We start from the raw sequence: 20,016 nt of genomic DNA on the forward strand, positions 1-20,016 counted from the left end.
TGTTGTTCTATGTTTTACATTTTTTAGGTTTTGAGGAACTTGACTTTAGATGCTCCATTGTTATGATTTAGTGAAGTGAAAGGCAGTAGCAAAATGTACTTTCACTTAGACCGCAGTTTGGAATTGTGGCAGACTAAATGCTCCTCATAAACAAGCCAGCATTCTGGGGTTACTAAATAAGAGAAATGTCGACATTGCATTATTACAGGAGACACATTTGCTGCTGGTGGATACCGGCCGTTTAGCCCAGTTTTAGTGCCCACTTAAAGTGTTGTCCTCTTGGTCAAAGGATACAAGCAGGATTGTGATTTCAACAACAGAATTTGGTACCATAAAAATTGCGTTTGTGTCAGTTTATGCGCCAACTGTTTACTCATCAGCAGACTCACTGCAATTTCATTCATAGGACATATCTTACCACCATGAAAATGCACCACATGAGAATAATTAACAGCCCTTTATGCATGTTCTGCCCAATAAAATCTCAAGGTATATATATCTTTGTTCACATGTTCTAGGAGTGTTCTCCTGTTGGTCAGTTCTGGAACAATATTGAATCCAAAACGTTTGCCTTGTAATTTATTCAGTTCATTGATCCCCAGTAGGGAAATTATAATTTACACTCTGTTAGAAATCACTACACACAGGCCTTAATGTTTCTGAGCCTGTTACTGTCAATGTTTTGATTCTGAATTACCAGTTTTTTTGGATGTTGTATACATGGAACTATCTACGGCTCGCATTAACAGAGCCCCAGGACAGACTTTGGACAATTAGCTTAGTGTTGCTGAGACTTTGAAATCTATGCGGTGCATTTGTTAGTCTTTACTTCTGTTTGCATGTGTGAATGGTCCCTTGTCTTGTCTCTGCGTGTGTGTGTGTGTATGTGTATGTCTTTTTCTGCATGTATTACTTGTAAGCTGTGGACGTCACTCTCTATTTTTTGGCCCTGGGACACATTTTTATGTTCCAGTGTTTTGCCTGCAGTTTTTGTGATTTTTCTTAATTTCTAAAATGAAAATAAAAACATTTGATCACACAAAAAATTATTTCCACTGCGGCTCATTTAGAGATTCGATAGCTCTTCAATGTGGACTGGGAAGTAGAAACAGGGAACCCTGCCAGAGAAATGTGCTAAACAAAACAATGTGCTGGAGAGCCCCAACCTGGTACACATGTTGCAGCACAGCTCAATCAGTGGTGACTCGGCTGCAGATTCAGCTTGTCCCCTATTTCATCATTTGCATGTAAAGATGTACAATACATAGAAAGTAATCCGTTCAGTTTCTTCTGGTGTTTAAAATGCATCTGACAATGCATCTCCTCCCCCTTCTTGTGATTTGATGTTGTACAGTCATGTGAGTCAGCGGCACCAGGCAAACAAAACAAAGTTTTGATTAAAGTTTTAGTTTCTGAATCCACTAAACACGGAACCAAATTGGTTACGGACCCATACTGGTTACAGACCCAGTAGTAACAGAAATGTTCAACTTTAAATATTACAATGAAACTGACTTTTAAACTGCTCACAGTGCACACTTGAACTTTCTTCACCTGAAATTCCAACTACTTTTATCACTTAAGTTTTCTTTAAACAATTGGTAAATAAATAAGTTTGAATTAAATCAATATCTTGTGCCCAATGCTGCTGAAACTGTATGTACTGCAACAATGCACCAAACCAACCTTTCCGGAGGGGAAACGTCTGGGTAAATATCTACAAACCACATCAGACTGGTCCACAGCAACACACCCATACTTAACCGTCAGATAAGGGGCGTTATGAGGGAGAAAACTACTCATCAACTACATATTTGTTATTCCCTTGGTGGGAGACCAAAGCACAGTGGAGTGGGTCATTATTAAAAAGTACAGAATGGAGGCAGGAAACGCACATGTGAATGTGTGTTTATTTACAGGGAAGTTGTAAGCAATATGTCAAAAGAATTTGTAGAACCGCATTATATTGAGAAAATTTTATTTTCTCAAAAGCTGCATATTGGAGTTTTCTTGTAAACTACAAAGTTATGTTTATCCTTGATAAGTTGAATATTCCTTCTGCAGGTATCCAAATGTACTGTCATATATTCTCAAATATTTCATGAGAGGGACCTTTCTATACTTAATGTGTTTCAGCCCAAAGCGCAGTGTAAGAAACGCACTGTGTTGCAGTGACCTTCAAGTGAAAAATGTTGCATTTATCTACCTATACATTATGTGCACTCTTTTCGTTCAGAAATGGGAAAATCATATAGTACGGTGGACAACAGGGGCACACGCACTGCAACTTAATGAAACACACGCTAATAGAAAAAAACACAAGCATATTAAGAAATCATTAATTTGGCGACACATGCGCAGCATTTAGCAAACACACTGCAAATACACAAAACACAACCAAATACACAAACGTGCTGCAAATACAATGCAAAAAGAATAGCACACAATCTTCGAAAACAAATGCAACAAACAAAACGGTCCATCGAGATTACACAACGGAAGTTCTTCACACAGTTATTTCACAAAACCAAGATGAGGGATTAAGCTGGGATTTCCCAACTGTCCTGGCTCTATTTAGCCTTGACTTGGTTTCACAAAAGCAGAGGCACCGAAGTTACCATGGAGATTTAGTTTGTTCAGCTAACCTGCTCCCATCCTAAAAAATTGGTTTTCTAGTAAAACTGTGATCTGCAAATAAATTGCTTTGGATGTCCATAATGAAAACTTTATTGAACACAAAAGTAGAATTAAACAAAGCCTTCAGGGAACAGTTGAGTTTGTGGCAAAACTTCCCCGGTGGTAAAGTACAGCCATTTCCAATTCCCAGTTTCACAGAGTCCATGCTTGTACTCCAGTTAGCACAGTGATTCCCATACATAGGCTGTGTCTCAAATCGCGCACTTCTGTACTAAATACTAACTTTTTGAGTACATAGTGCGTTCACATTGTCAAAGTGCGGTCAAATTAAGTATGCTTATATACCCGGATGGTGCACTCAAAACTAACAAAAAAATGAGTGTAGATCGATGAACACTTTCCACACTCAACGGTCGCCATCTTGGCTACGTAGCGGAAGGGGCGGAGCTAACAAGAGTTGAAAAACTTTTGATAATGGCTGCCAAAGACGCGATAGCGAGACCAATGGAGGAATACAATGTTGAACGTGAGTCTTTTTGCTATACTGTAATATACTGTGTATACCATCTACCTGTATTTGTATATTTGGTAAAAGTTTTAGAACTACGACTCAGAGGGGTTTGAATGACAGAAATGTGTTCAGATGAGATCTTAATGAATACAACAAGGACACAATAGCCTACAAAACAGTGTTTATGATCCCCAAAACACGGATTAAAACACTTTTAAAAAAACATCAATGATCTAAGATTTTTTTTTTTTACTTCTTCCTAGTCCATAATCTTTATTATGCCTCTCTTCCTTAGGTGAGACTCCTTTTACAAGATTAGATCTTAATCTAACCTGCACAATCTTCATTTTTTATTATTTAACTTTTTTTGTGTTATTGTTGTCTTGGTTTTATTGAGCAAAATAACCAAAACAAAAAAATAAAAATCTTTAGATAGCCATAATTTTATATTTATATATAAATTTTATATTTATTACGTCACAAATGTATTCTACCAAAAAGAATGATACAGCTGTCATTCATCCTGACTAGGGATGTAACAATTACCGGTGTAACGGTAAACCACGGTAAAAATGTTGATGAAAGAATTACACTTTTCATGTAAAATATCCTTTTTATCGCGGCGGATTACCATGGTGTGGAAACCCGGTGTTTAATCCTTCCCAACTGTTTTTCTTTCTCTTTTTTTCTCTTTTCTTTCTGTTTTCTTTTCTTTACCAATTTCTGACTTGTTGATGTGATGTGGGTAGCCTAAAACGGGAGTATAAACTATTCTGTAGCTTGCTAAACTGTCATGGTTTTTACTGTCTCGTTATCTTCAATAAGTGTTCTGCTACAATGTGGAAGTTTAGCCAGTGTTACGGCGTGATAATTATTTGGAAAGAGAGAGATATTAACACCTTGATAATATTGCTGTTGCTGTGTTTTTTATTGCAAATAGATTCCAGGAATTAGGAGGATACAGTGTTGAGATTTTTAACAACATGTAAATTTCTATATGCATTATAGTATTAAGGTAAAGTTACATATAATAGCCTATTTGTGCTCCGGGAATCAAGTATTTTATCTGCTACATTTGACAAACCAACCAGATTAATTTGACAAAGCACATCATGGCTACACTTAATCTGTATCATCTTTTATTCTGATGTGTTAAATATGTAAATAGTTATTTATTTAAAAAAATCTGTTTATGTTTTGTAGCCTAGTCATTGTTTAATAAATAGTCCATAAAACTTTGACTAATTTTGACTGAACCCAGCCATCACATATCGTGCCGTCACATCCTGCGCCACCCACCACAAATAAATTCTCCTGTGAGAAACACTGTAGCAGCAGGGTTACAACTTGTTCTCTCATCATTGGTTTGACAAAGCAGTAAAAGTCAAGACATTGGGCCTCATTCATAATTTCAATTCAATTCAATTTTATTTATAGTGAGACACTTTACAGATAGAGTAGGTCCAGATCATACTCCAGAATTTACAAGGACCCAACAGTTCTAGTAGTTCCCTCCAGAGCAAGCAACAGTGCACAGTGGCGAGGAAAAACTTCCTTTTAGGCAGAAACCTCGGACAGACCCAGGCTCTTGGTAGGCGGTGTCTGACGACCGGTTGGGGTTAGAATTCACAAAATGTTAACAAATTTAAGAAAAACTTAGTCCTAAATTGTAGTTCTTAGACCTAAACTGGTTTTAATAAACATTTGCTGTGGGAATGTGTGGGCTGTCTACCAAAAAAAAGGCCAAAAAGGCAAAAACCCAAGCGGAAAATGCTATTAACAGATTTTTTCATAGGTTACTTAATAGCTTCTGTTAAACATTAAGGCATGAAATAATGCAAAATCCACTTAGAAAATACATACAATCACCCTCTGAATATAGCTATTATATTACTAATAATATAATACTATTATTATATATCAATTGCTGATGCTCACAGATATCCGTAATGAAGAAGAGGCGAGATCATTGTCAATCTCGTTTTTATTTTTTTGCATAGCGCATCTACCGCTCCGTAAACCCCTGTCTGCTCATGTACTAGTCAGAATTGTTCTCTGCATTGCGCAGCTTAGTTTCTAGATGGAGACAGTCACAGAGTACAGAGTAACGGGAGGAAAATTCAACAGATAGCAGTCGTTTATACGTTGGTTTACCAGTTTACTAGAAAACGCAACATTTTGTCCCATCTGGGTTGTTTTTCAGACAACAGCAGTGAGCAGTGCTAGTCGGTGCTAGTTAACGTCTGTTATCTCACAGGCTCTACGGCGCGAATAACATTTTTCCTCTAGGACGCACAGGTGCACCTAATGTCCTTGCCTCCGCTGCAATGTTGTTTATATGGATATGGTTTAATTTTGCGTTACATGACCCATTTCTTCTGTAAAGCCGTGCCTGTGTTGGATGTTTCTACACTCTCTCTCCTCTTAGTCTCCGCGCGGCCCCGCCGCACAGCGCCGGTCCACACTTCTGATATTTGTCTACAGTTTTAATTGTTATTAACACAGCTGTATATTGTTAAATATGAGGGGCAAACCTGTATTTCTACCAGTGTTTCCGCTGGTAACTCCGTTATCGCAGCGTCCACGGCGAAGAACGCAGAAGTTATTGAATGCAACTAAATTCACTTGGTAGAGTAATAGCGTGTGAGACGGAGCCTGCTGGATCTGGGCGAGAGATGTGACCCATGGCCAGAATGTCATAAGTCATAAAAATGCAGTGCAGTGACGATACAGACATTTCATACACACAACGTGTGTATCCGTCGTTGGACCTGTGCTGGACCCCTTTATAATGAGTCAGCTGTCTCTCTGTGAGAGGCATCCATCTCCCCCTCTCTCCCTAGCTCTTTTAATCAGTTATTGTTGAAAACAAGGGAAGGAGCTTTCTCAGAGATACATTAAAAATATATATATGTATATATATCCTACGCTATTTATTTCAGCTAATTTTAATTTACTTGTGTTACGTGCTTTAACATAAGAAGATTGTAACATAATATAGATGTGAAAGCAGTTATAAAAAGCCATGTGACAAAAAAAATTCTTTTGGTTAAAATCAAATAATCGTGAGAATAATCGTGATCATAATAGTGATTAAAATAATCGTGATTATCATTTTGGCCATAATTGTGCAGCCCTACCGTAATGTATATTTTTACAAACTTAATTTAACAGATTCAACAATATATTCCTTCAGTCTTTTTTTCCGGGTTATGATACTCATGTAAAGTATTATTTTCCTACCGGTATTTAAGTCTGTGCAGCTGTAGGTGTTACTCAGCCAAGTGTAGAGTGTAGTAACGTACAAGTGCCACTAGACGCCAGTTGCTACATTGGATGTAACACAGGTCTCATTAAGTGACAGCATAGAATGACGGGCTTTGGTGCTAATGACGGACTTTTCAACAACAAAACGTAAGAGTTTTAAAAGTATGCGGCGGAAAACTCGGGTTGAAAAGCTGCTAGACATTTTGACATTGATCCCAGGCAAGGATACGAGACTAGAAGAAACAGAAGGATGAGCTGACGAGATTAGTCGACAGGAGCAGAGAACGGCTAGCTAGCTGGAGGTGTGAGGAAAAGAGTTAGCCTGGAGCTAGAAACAAAGCTAGCAAGCTAGCTACCATCTGTAACATTGATCAGATACTGGTGTAACTAGTGTATGCTCTTATTTTAATCTACCAGCAATACTGTAGTACATATATTTGAAATAAATACCAGTACATTTACAGGGTTCAAACTGACACAGTGGTGGTGTATGATTATTTCTGACCCAAATTGCTTTGTTGCCCTTCTGGCTGATGTTGTATGGTGATATTTTTGCAACGCTGTCTTTTAAAATTAATATCTGTCCACTGGAATGCTATGGCTATTCATTTAAAACGGTTTATTTAAAACAATTATACTTCTCAAACAGATGGCATTAGAAATAAAGGCCTGCCTCTTATAAAAGCCAGCTTCAAAAGAAGCTAGGTAACTTCTGCAGTTCAGGTAAGCGACTACAGCACACTTATCCAACACAGAACAAACAGTGTAATACACCTTTAATAGCTAAGCACGTGGCTCCACAGCGCTAGTCTGTTTACCGGCAATTGCACGCTGCTAGCAAACAACCTGAATATCAACACGTGGCTGCACAAGTGATATTAAACAATCTGCACATCTATTTGCAATAAAAAACACAGCAACAGCAATATTATCAAGGTGTTAATATCTCTCTCTTTCCAAATAATTGTCACGCTGTAACACTGGCTAAACTTCCACATTGTAGCAGAACACTTATTGAAGATAACGAGACAGTAAAAAACCATGACAGTTTAGCAAGCTACAGAATAGTTTATACTCCCGTTTAAGGCTACCCACATCACATCAACAAGTCAGAAATTGGTAAAGAAAAGAAAACCGAAAGAAAAGAGAAAAAAAGAGAAAGAAAAAAAGTTGGGAAGGATTAAACACCGGGTTTCCACACCATGGTAATCCGCCGCGATAAAAAGGATATTTTACATGAAAAGTGTAATTCTTTCATCAACATTTTTACCGTGGTTTACCGTTACACCGGTAATTGTTACATCCCTAGTCAGGATGAATGACAGCTGTATCATTCTTTTTGGTAGAATACATTTGTGACGTAATAAATTCCCATCTGAACTCCGACCCAACTTCAACCTGACCAGAGTCTAATCAGTCAGAATAACTTAAATCCCCATGTGGGTGTTCAGAGGCGTTAAGGCCATAGGCCTATGAATTTTGAAAATGGGCGTATTTTCCTTTCTAATCTACATTTTCTTAAATTCTGGTTCTCAACCCAACTTTTCAAAAATCCTCTAAAATAGTGGAGTTCAACTTGGCCTGTCTCATCTGACAGCACAGCCAGTGACACTCGGCTCCCTGGTGTATTTTTGTCCTGCTGCTTCTCCCTCTTGGGCTGACACCCCCTTATAAGTCAACCACTCATTCCAGGAAGGGACAACTTGTGCAACAGTTTTTTTTTTCCCTACGCCACAGGCATCATGGTACAGATAAGTAGGAAATGCCAACATGAAATGGTCAGAGATTAACATCAAGGGTTGGCTGCATAACAGTAGGAAGTGAAAATCAAAAGCTTGCATAGAAAAAGCACACAAAAGAAATTCTGTGTACAATAGTTAATTTTCAATTTAGTTACAATTTATAAACACAAAGGAGTAAAGACCCCAAACACTCAAGATGAGACAAATTGTGGCACCACTCAAATAGGGGACAATGTTGATGAACACATAGACCGTTATTACTGTATAAAGAGCCAAACAAGCACTCAAATAACTAACTGTCCAATGCTTTCTGCCATTGCAGGTCTGCCTTTGGGCTTTGAGTTCCAATTAGCACCTGTGACATCAGCACTTCATACATTACTCAATAATTCAATCAAATAGCATTTTTTGTATGTAAACATAAGGGAAAGGGCAACAGTCAGATATTTCTTACCTGTGATCCAGCAGGAGACTGTACCCGAATGTGTGAGGTAAAACAAGTACTTAAATCTAATATTTCTGCATGCTGTGCAGCTCTGTTCTGCTCTTCTACACTGGTCTAAGTGAAAGGAACCTTGTAAACTTAGCTGCTGGCTAAAACAAATAGCCCCTCCTCCCTCTACCAGCGGTACCTGCAGGCAGTGGAAATCACATCGCCAAATGACTAATACCAATCGAACTGTGTTCTTCATCTCTGTATTTAAATGTTAGGAATATTTATTTCAATGACATTGACATTTTAAATGTATTACTAGGGAGATATTACTATGAATGTGGTGACTTTGCTGTTGTAAACTTTATTGAAGCTGCTCTAGTTATTTACACACACACACACACACACACACACACACATATATATATATATATATTTGTATATTTATTTATTTGGCCACAATTTAGCACATTGACATGGTGCAGCTACATACTAGGTTTTTAACATGTTTTGTTCTACTATATTGTCACAAATGGTGTGTAGTGTAGCTCAGCGCTTAGCGTGTACGTGAGAGAGTGACAATGAATGAGCTCCAAGGAGACAGTTGTCGGTTATCAGAGCAGAGAATTAATTGACAGTTTACTTGTTAAGTGGTATTAAATATAAATTGTAGGCTCCAGTTTGTTAAAGTTCCCATGTCTTACTTCTCAACAATGCAGAAAGATTGATCCAACCCGCTAATGGAACAAGGGTAAAAACTTAGGTTGGGAAAAGTTGCACATGGCAATTGTTTTAGTCAGCAGAAATGGTGTACGAACAGCAGCAACAAGGTAACGCACCATCATTTAACAAAGATCTGTCCAAGTCCTGGACCTCTGACCAATTAGCCCTTTATGCTGACTCATCCGCTTCTAACCAACATTCACATTCAGCAACTACGTAAGCTACTTAGAACAATTGCTTTTCCTAATCCTTATTTATCTCAAATCCCTAAACACATGTAAATGAATGTAGCCATACAAACTGAGTGTATGACCAGTGGATGCCCAGTTCTCTCTCCTAAAAGAAGTATTCCATTGCTGGAAAGAAGGTATTTTTATAAAACTTTTTTTAAATAGGTGTTATGTGACCAGAGAAAACAGAAAAGACGCTGTGATTTTACCTTTTGCCAAAAAAGTTAATAATACTACAAAACCCAGAATTTACATGCAACAGACCAATAAAGCAAAACGGTGCAGTTCAGAAGTAAAAAGCCAATTAATTTTCTCCATAACGATTTAGCCATTATGTCTAGGACATCCAACGTAGACTGACCACAAAACCTAGGTTGTGAAGTCTGTATGAAATCAACCTTAAAAACATATTTTGTTTGCAATCTTATGATGAAATAGGCTACTAAACTAGCCACACTCCTAAGCGTAGCAGCGACTTCTGATTTGTGAAACTCGCTGGTAGGCTACCATGGAAATGTTGGCCACACATGCAAACCTGCGAATGACTAGAGCAAGTTCCTACCAAGTTCATGATAGTTTATGTAAACAGTCTTGGACATTTACCTTTTTGCCATTTTCAAAATGTTATTTTTTTATCATCAGTGGGGCTCGGCCATCGTGGAAACATTGCTAGAAAGCTTTGCTGCCAACCTCAAGATTTTTTGGTATTGGTATGAAAACTTTCTATCAAAGTTTTTTTTTTTTTTTCTCATAAAATGCTTTTTCGCTATCAATGTGATAACTTTTTCTCCCAAGCATTTTTTTCCTCTCAGATTATTTATTTTCTCGCATGTAATAAAGAAACAATTCTAGCTCCATACAACTGCGAGTTCTAAAATAAAACGACCCCTATTTTGAATGTAATTCAGGTCCCTGAAAAAATGAAACCACCTCCTTTAATAATCTTCCAGTGGTAGCACAGGTAAAAATCGGGTTAATTTTACTCTTCCTTTTAATCTGTGTATTATCCGACAGTCAAGTGTGTAGGCCTATGTTTTACGTCCACACTACACCTGGTAACTATGCTCACTAATTACACTGATGGATGTATACTGCCATCATTGTATTAACAGCAGTTTAGGTCTATGAAAAAGAATTTTAAGTCCATAAAAATGAATTTATAGACTTTTTAAACCAATTGACCTGACGTTAATTAAAACATTAACCTTTGCTTGGAGCCTGCAGTCACCTGCGTTGTACCTTGACCATCTATAACAGGGATAAATAGTTCAGCAGCAGCAAAGTCCCATGCCAGTTAACGCTAGCCTCAAACAAGGATTATACGCTGACAGCAAATCATTTACTGTCAGTGTAGGCTTAATGTGTGATATATGAACCACTGCCAAATAATATTCCTAATTTAGCGTTCAGTCTGTAACGTTAGGCTACTCATGCTCAGACGAAAGCGCGAGCGCGGCGCTCAGCTACTTACACCGGAGAGTCCATGAAAAATACACAGCACTCCCGTTGGCGTCCTCCGGGTTTTATCCACAAAATGACGACAATAGAAGTCACAAATTAACCTCACAAGTTGATTAACACACCCGTAAAGCCGGCGCTGCGGTTCTCTTCAGCTACCTGTTCCTACTCACATGATAAGTGCGCTGCCTGCCCCCCGTGTTGTAGACTAGCGTCAAATCTGACTGACGTTACAGGACAGAGAGTAGACTTCCGGTTAGTATTTTTGCTAGAATAAAACGATCATTTCAGCTAAATGGGAAAGTCTAAAAGAAAAAAGATAGTGTTTAGTTCTTCTTCACAGTATATGGTCCATGTCTTGTAGGCTACTGGTTTTAATTAGGATTATCCAGCTTGCCGGTGAATAGGCTATAACAGGATACTTCTTTCTTTCTATCTATCTGAAAGGCCTAGGTATACAACCATGATGGATGTAGGTCTATTCTTCACATTTCTATACATACAATATCAGTAGTTATTTAATGTTTATATTTATTATTCAATAAAAAATGTATTAATGTTAATAAAATAAAGATATTAAGAAAGTCCATAAATCGCTGTACATCATTATGCATTTAAGTAGGCTACATAAATTATTCAGAGAAGGAGAAACTAATCGGGCAACAACAGCAACACCATTTTCTTAAATTAAATTACTTAATTATAATATTAATTATAAAGATCCACACAAATGTAATTTGTAAAATGTCTGATTACATTGCAGATTACGGCCCTCTGTCACAATCAGATCTAACAACAGTTGCCATCAAATAGCAAGCATTTTAACATCCACAGGCAGCTGCAGTACATGCATTCCAATAGGTAAATTCAAACACAGATTTAAAGATTAACAAATGTAAAACTAGATTGGTTTTTATTCTTGCAGTCTATGGCCTGCTGTGATAAGCCACCGGGTCTTCAGAGAATTCAGCCAATCACAGGTCAGCCTTTGTTGAATCAATACTTTACTTATCTGCCATCTGCAATGTCATGTCTTTGAATTGGAATTGGGCTTTTCCCAGCAAATATTGCTTCATGCAATTATAAATGACAGTTAGTTGTAGCCTAAAAGACACTGAGAGATACAACAATGTAACAGATGGATATGATTTTACTTTGCTGAATATATCTCAGGTGAATATTAGAACCAACGTGTGGCCCATGTCTACATCATCCACACCCTTCAGTCTTTTCAAACACACTCGCTATAAAGGAGTTAAACATTACAAAAAAATTCAACTGGTATGTAAGATGAGTTTGCCATATTATTGGTACAACCATTTTCCTTTCAGTGAAGCCATCATAATTGATTTGGGGCTCTAGCATTATTAGCAACAGTTAAATATTCACATCCGCACCTGCAGTACATGTGAATTTAAACACAGATTTTAAGAAAACAGACGTAAATTGCGGCTTGTTTTTAATGTTGCAGTATTACTCATGGCCTGCTGAGATAAGCCACTGGTGATTCAGTAACTGTTCTGTACCAACAAAGCTTAGAGCAATGAGATCATTATGAAAACCCGAGGGCAGCCAAAAGGCTGAATACTCTACATCTGTCTTGGATAAATGTTGGCATAGGAGCTAACAGTTAAGAAAGACACCGACCTAAACAGTTTGTTTAAGAAGGCCAGCTCTATCCTGGGATGCCCGCCATCAGTGGAGGTTGTGGGAGAAAGGACAATGATGGCCAAGCTATCATCCCATATGGAGAACATGTCCCACCCTATGCATAACACTCTGACAGCATTGAGAAGTTTCTTTAGCAACAGGCTAATTCACTCCTGATGTTTGAAGAAGAGATACCGCTGTTTTTTCCTTCCTGCTGCTATCAGATTTTACAATCAACATTGCTCCAAGTAGACTGTACATGACAACTGACAACTCAGTCATGTGCAATCTGATTGTTTACTTAACTGTGCAATATCAATATTCCCTCTGTGCAATACTGTAAACAGTGTCCTATCCTTATACAGTACATTTATATCACAGACTGTATCTAAAGAGATTAAAATACACTCATACTGCCATCTACTGGTGAAGGGGTGAACACTAATTGTCCGCCTTTTCATACAAACTTTGCTGTGCACACAAAATAATTATTAAATTATATTACGAACCAATTCTTACCAATGCACTCTTTACTCAAAGATTTGGCTGCTGTGTACATGGATAATTGCACAATATTATGATATCTATTATATCTTTATGTATTTCTTAACTTTCTGGGCTTTTATTTTGACACACTTTCGGGGTAAATCTTTCAAGCACTAGGATAGTACATGTCATAATTAAATTTAATGAAATAATTTATTAAACTGCTTAGGTTTTTTCTCCTCAAAGCTACTCTGTAGTTTTAAAACTCCTTAACTATTATACAATGGTTTTTAACTACGAGATGTTCTCTCTGGTTGTTTAAAAGACGGACCTTACGAGAAGCACATGAATGCAACATGAAAACCTGAGCCTGTAGAGACGGTGTCTTTGAAGTTGAGTTAGCCGGCTAAAGTTGAATCTGCTTTCCGAGGTAGGCTAAATATTGCAAAAAACGTTATTGTATAATTACAGTTTATGTTACTGCCTACACATGGGTTGAAAATTAATCGTTTGGTAAAGTAATTACCTTTTTAAACCACTAAAACAATACGGTCAGAAGAAGAGAACGAAAGCTAAACCTGTCAAGTTTTCAGTCTGGTTTGGCTAAAGGGCTCGTGTTTTCGTAATTGCTACTACTTCCACTAGTTTTCATGTAGAATGTAACTAGACTGAACTGTAAAAATTGTGAAAAAATGCATTAGGCCTGTACGAAAGTGTAAGTAGGCTAATTGTAAATCCATGCTGCCATTTCTCAAAGTCTTAAACTTGATAGTTACATTGTTTCGGACCCCTGTAACGTTTACGTTACTATACTAAATCGAAATGCTATCAGTTCCCAATGTTAACTAGCAAAGATAATCTTTCAAATAAATCACAGATAACCGAAACTTTTACAAAGTAAACGATATCACATCTTTTAAGAAAGCAAATACGCGCTAAAATTGTCAATAGCCTACAAATGACCATCATAAAAAAGTAATCCTGTTTTTTTATGTGCTCTGTTACAATGTGGTACCAACAATAAATGTCTCGTAGCAGGCCTAGGTTGCTATTGCATGTAGATAAGGTAACATTAAACGGTATTGTCATTGCACATAAACAGGTAATACGATTAGTTAGTCGGTCAATGGATAGTCAATAGCTAAAGACTTACTTGGCAACTTTTTAAACTTTATAATTACTGTGAATGTTTGTTGCTTTTTCAGTTTTATATAATTGTAAATTGAATATCTCTATGCTTACGACTGTTGGTCAGACATATATGAAGCTTTTGTAAATGTTATCCTGGGGTCTGAAAACCATTAATATTTTTTTTAATTCTTCGACATTTCGACTATGATTAATCGAGAAAATTTTCCGATTTAATTGATAATGATAATCAATAAAACACAAAGTAAAACAAATAAAACAAAAATAACAATATAATCAGGTAAAGAAATTGCAGTAAATGTTGTGGTGGTGTACTGGATTGCTTTGTTACATGGCTGTGTCTGTCAGTTGAAGAGTGTTCCTAAAATATGAGACTGTAACAAGACACCCCTAGTGGTATGGCACCACAATGTTTTGGCACAGAGCTTGTTGCTGAGATGCTTGTAATATTCTGTAATAACATTAAGTAGTAACAGAAAAAATGTAGTAACAATAATTACAATTACGGATAGCACAACCATCTGTTATGTAGCAATTCCTTTCATTCCAGTTTGTGTACCAGTGTTAGACCAATATAAAACTATGTAGTAAAGACTGCTGTATGTAACTTTTTTTCTTAAGTATGCACTTTCCTCTTTCTGTTCAACAGACCCATGAGCAACTGTGAGGAGACCGACTTATTATGGGAGTCTTGGGGCTGGACACCTGGGAAAGAAAAAAGAAAAAAGGCCTCCAAAAAGGACAAACGATGCCTCAAATCCAAAAACAACATACCCATAAAAACAGATGAGCAAATCCAGAAAAAAAAGAAAAGGAAACAATTCAAAGAAGCAATTGATGGAAGGAAAGAAAAGAAAAAAGAAAAGAAGAAAAAGAGATTAGCTTTGGAACTCAATGGCAATTTAATATCTACACAGGGCAGCGGCTCACAAGCAAAATCTCAGGGGAAGCCAGAAACATTGAATCCACACAGTTATAACAAGCCAACACCTGACCAAGACTCCAAGAAGAAAACTAAAAGAAAAAAGAAAGTGGCATTTGATTTATCCCCAGGCTATATCTGTATCAAACGTCCTAAATTTGTCTCTTCATCTCACCAATCTCCCAAAGAGAGCATCCTCTTAGAGAATGAAGCTGTGAGAGACAGTCAGAGCTGTTCACAGGTCACAGTGACAGGACACAGCCAGGGTCAAAGACATGCTGATGAATCTCAATGGACTAATGACAGCCAGGACCTGTTTATCACCCAGAAGACATTCAACGCTCCGCCCCCTGAACCTTCCAGTGGTGAAGCCAGTGACAAAGCCATTGCTTCAAGTCCTCAAAAGTTAACACCAACAGATGAGCTGCATGCACCTATGGCATGGATGAACCAGCACCTTAAAGGATGTCCACAAGATTCAGATTCTTATCAGCATCACAGAAAGACAGAAGAGCATGTGCATAAGCCAAAGAGAGTACAGGTAGTTCTCACAGAAGAAGAAGAGGAAGAAGAGCATCCTAAAAAGAAATCATCCTTCCAGACAAAGAGGGAGTTAAATGCAAACCTTACTGGTGAGAAAAAACGACCACGCCCTGCACATGTAACGCCAAGCATGGTGACTGCATACCTGGATGACCCAATTGATGGAAACTCCCCCCTGGATTCTGCGAAGTCAAAGAAACATTACTGTTCTTCATGTTTGTCAGATGACCCATCAGTGCTCTCACCTATGTCCATGGAAAGCACTTCTACACAGACAGAAAACTTATTCACCACTGAACTCTCCTCCTACCTCAACTTCTACCAAAAAAGTAGAGTGACTGTACACCTTGAGGACTTGAAACCTTTGGACCTAAGCCTTTCGCACAGGGCCAGAAAAGACCTTGGGATGTGTTTGTCAGGGAAGTCACTGTCTTTACCAGGAGAGATACATGGCGTCAACCACAAAGACCTCAACCTGCATCCATCTTGCTCTTCAGACATGAAAAATGTGAAGATAAAGAAAGACCCTTCTGGTCGACATACTTGGTCTTCAAGCACACAAGGTAAAAGTGCAACAATTCTGAGCCCCAAGTCCGAGTCTGCAGACACAACAACCTCCAGCGAGGATGAGCCCCTCTGTCGCACTGGCAAGCTAGACCTGACCCAGGTGATACCACATGACTCTCTTCCACCTTGTATATTTATGTATTGCACAATTTACAATAATCTCACCTGTTTAATTAGATTTTCTTTTAGGAATTTAGTCACTAATTTTTGTCAAAGGTAGTTTACAGAGGAGAAAAAAATTCAATACATCTTGAAATTACAGGGCTGTATTTTTTTTTTGTCAAACATTTCACAAGCCGCTATTATGTACAAAAAGGATCTGACCTAAAAACCGCTTGGCACAACGTGCAAAACTGCCAAAAAACCTAACTTAACTTAACTCACATCAAGTCTACAAACTCTCACAATTTGCACTATATTTACCTTCATAGAAACAGGGAAATAGGGTCCTGTGGGCCAAATCCATCCCTATAAATAAAATATGTGGCCCCTTGATGAAAGATGAAGCTTCCTATTTGTTGTTTGTATCAAAAAGGTTACATGATTCTTCAAATATCTGTTGTTGGTAACGATTAAAATTACAAAGCTCATGTAATTTATGTCTCAAAACAAAAATAGAAGACAGTCTAGCGCAAACCTGCGGGGTGTGTGTGTGTCTCCCTCTATGTGCCTAATCGCGTCTCACTCTAGACACAACTAAAAAGTCAAGACGGCCAAAATCCCCATAAACATAGGTATTTTATTTTGAAATGTTTTTTACTTTCTAAACTATCCGGATGTGCTGGGGCATTCCTGTGTTTGATTTTCTACCTGGTTTGTCACATTAAAGTGCTCTGGAAATTGAGGAGACGCCAAAACGATGGCTGTAGCCCATGGGGGCTCCGCTCCTGATTGCAGTCGGTGTGAATAGACAGATTGGATAACATGGGAAGCAAAATGAAAAAACTGCTTTTGCAGCCAGTGTGTCCCTGACGTAAAAGAAATAGGGTGCTGCAAAAAGAATTGTATAGGGCTACACTTTTTTTAATAAAACCATAAATGACCATCATGTATTGTGTGTCTAGCGTTGAAGTGCAATACATAACATTTGCATCTATGAGTCATTATTTTGCTTTATGATTATTAACATAAGTTTCTGTAACTCAGTTAGTACTCACTTACAGGGTAAAATGACCTGTGCTCTTAGACATAATTTTGACATAATCCTTAAACAATCAGTTTAAAAAAAACAACTACTACTGCCCCTATACAACTTTGTTTGCCATCCATAGAACAGTGCTAAATAACAGGGTACATAGGTCGGAATGTACTTACTAATTTGTCTTTTCCCTTATCTTTTAAACTGTGGTGCTTGCTAATCCATGGCAAAAAACGTTTTTGTGTTTCATATCCGAAAAAGATAATTCAAGTGCACATTATGACACTGTTCAATAACAAAAGGACTTTTTGTTTGACTTCAGGTGAGGGCAGTCCAGATGAGACTTAATGAGTCCTTCTTTTTCAAGACAAAAGGAGAAGGACAGTCACCCAGACCAGAGTCTCCACTGATGAAACTTGCTCAAGGCAGACAGGTGAAAAGCAGGAAGGGCCAATGATATCATATAAAAGGATGGAAATAGATTTTTCCTTACACATACCTGCAGTCAGGAGCTGCCACATTCTTACTTTTCCTGCTACACTCCCTTTAATGTCTGGAACAGTATTTAAGTGGTTTGGCATTTAAAAGCCATGTATCAGATTAACTCAAATTTAATTGTTGACGATAAAACTCAGTCTTAACCTTGCCCTTGAGAGGTAATAATCACAGTAGAAAAGTGGGATGTTAACAGTACTTGATGGATGTTATTAGGCACATGAAAAGAAAAATACAGTCGTCTTTAACAATAAGAGATAGGAAATTCTGTTCTAGAAATATTCAAAATATAAATGACTTGATGCATTTGTCCATTGTTTAAACTTTCAGCTTAGACTTTCCTATAATGTTGATAGTTTTAAGTGCATAGATGTTGTGTACTACTTCCTTAAATATCAGTTTGACTGTGTTTTTGAATGTTTTCAGGGAACATTTCATCAAATTGAGTTCATAGTTATGTTCGTTGTCTGTTCCGTATGAAAGCAAGTCTTATTAATGCATGTTTATTTATTGTGTAGAACCTGTGGTTTACTTACTGTACAATCTTTAAGATATATCGTCTGAGTTTTAACAGTGTTTTTCTAAAATTACACAGTGAAGTTTCAATATTAGGTTGTGTGGTATACTTTTTTATTAAGTTCCCCTACAGCAATGAGACAAAGGCCCTCCACCTTAAAAAAAAAAACTCGTAAAAATCCATTGTTACCCTCAAAATTGACTTGTTTTAACAGTAAGAATTATAACTTTAGTTGTCTTCAATTTTCTTCAGCCTGCTGTAGTTTGGTCTCGTGTCTTGCAATGTGTCCATTTCCTTATCTCTATCACAATGTATATTATTGTATAACTACAGAACTTCATTCTAGTGATTGTAGAGAAACCTTTTCTGCTATTAAATTCCTTTTTAGCTGTGCTTGTAATGTGCTGACAAGAATTCAAACCATTCTATTTTTTAACTTTTATTAACCAACAAAAAAAAGGGTGCAGAAATGGAAGGCACATCACCAACAGATGATTGTAATTTTATTGTAAGGGTTTTTAGGTAAATCTTCCTTTAACAGAACAGAATCCCAATGGCCTAGTTTTGTCTTAAAAGTCCCTATCCAGCTCTAGAGGTGGAAGAAGACTTGGACAGGTATGGTGACTGGCAGCAACAGGCTGTAGAAACACAAACTGTTGCTGCTCGTGCAACCCTGAGGGAAGTTGTCATCCACTGCAGCAGAGCAGAACAAACCAAAGAACAACACTATTGGGACCAGTCCCACCATCATGGACAGGGAGAACATACTTGCAGATTGGGTTCTATTACAGGGCAGTACTTGCGTAAATAAATACCTGAGCTGATATATTACATGTAGTTTTAGTAAGGTAGCCAGAATGCAGAATAGGTTCCCACTATCACACCACAATAAAGCATTTGACCTGGGCAGGATCCAGTCACAGTGTTACACAAGTATGGTCTTATTCAGTCCAACAGCCTTTCAAATACAAGGTTGAGTCAGTTTGCTTGGGTGAACCGAAGGTGGGGTGATGTTTTTTTTTCCCGTGTTGGTGTGGTTGAGGTACCTGTGTCTTTATGTATGAGTTTGGCCTCCTGAGGGATCATGTTGGGGATGCCGTCAATCATGGGATAGGCAATACCAAGCTCCTCGATCAGCTCATTGGTCTTAGTCTTGTACCTAATTCTTCCATGATACCCATTGCTTCCAAAAATGCTTTGATGTCTTCAAAATTATGTTATATATTTCAATGTGTAACATTTACATAACATGCAACTTTCCCATGGTTACATAATGAATCCTGATACATGTTACCAAAAGTGGTCTCACAATAGTATTTGAATATGTTGAATTTGGTAACTGTTGCCAAATTTGGCGATCCCGTTTTGATTGTGTAACCAATTTAGATGTTTTAGCTAAGATTACCCCACAGTATTTATATACACTCACCGGCCACTTTATTAGGTACCCCATGCTAGTAACGGCTTGGAACCCCCTTTTGCCTTCAGAACTGCCTCAATTCTTGGTGGCATAGATTCAACAAGGTGCTGGAAGCATTCCTCAGGGAG

General features: G+C 37.7%; 2 protein-coding genes across 14 annotated transcripts in view; one reads left to right on the forward strand and one right to left on the reverse strand.

The window, feature by feature from the left end:
* The window catches only part of mical2b (microtubule associated monooxygenase, calponin and LIM domain containing 2b), an 87,174-nt gene extending 75,923 nt beyond the window's left edge, over nucleotides 1-11,251 (reverse strand). For 6 of the 12 annotated variants that reach the window (XM_034878287.1, XM_034878291.1, XM_034878290.1 and 3 more), the window contains exon 1: nucleotides 11,015-11,244. The gene's annotated coding sequence lies outside the window, so the exon portion shown is untranslated. Of the gene's footprint in view, nucleotides 1-8,611; nucleotides 8,629-11,014 lie in introns of those variants that run through there. The other 6 variants (XM_034878282.1, XM_034878283.1, XM_034878293.1 and 3 more) reach the window with 6 other exon arrangements.
* Nucleotides 1,842-18,144, forward strand: LOC117948628 (daf-12-interacting protein 1). 2 transcript variants are annotated; one of them, XM_034878386.1, is made up of 4 exons: nucleotides 1,842-1,846; nucleotides 5,283-5,284; nucleotides 15,781-16,418; nucleotides 17,779-18,144. In XM_034878386.1, the coding sequence occupies exons 3-4, from the start codon at nucleotides 15,882-15,884 to the stop codon at nucleotides 17,911-17,913; spliced, it is 672 nt and encodes a 223-aa protein (XP_034734277.1). In that variant the 5' UTR covers nucleotides 1,842-1,846; nucleotides 5,283-5,284; nucleotides 15,781-15,881; the 3' UTR covers nucleotides 17,914-18,144. The 2 variants fall into 2 exon arrangements, with proteins under 2 accessions (XP_034734277.1, XP_034734276.1); XM_034878385.1 differs by lacking the exons at nucleotides 1,842-1,846; nucleotides 5,283-5,284 and adding an exon at nucleotides 13,373-13,567 and having other exon boundaries at nucleotides 14,936-16,418.
* The last annotated feature ends 1,872 nt before the right edge of the window (nucleotides 18,145-20,016 follow it).

The sequence above is a fragment of the Etheostoma cragini genome, chromosome 8 (assembly GCF_013103735.1).
Source record: "Etheostoma cragini isolate CJK2018 chromosome 8, CSU_Ecrag_1.0, whole genome shotgun sequence".
Lineage (NCBI taxonomy): Eukaryota > Metazoa > Chordata > Actinopteri > Perciformes > Percidae > Etheostoma > Etheostoma cragini.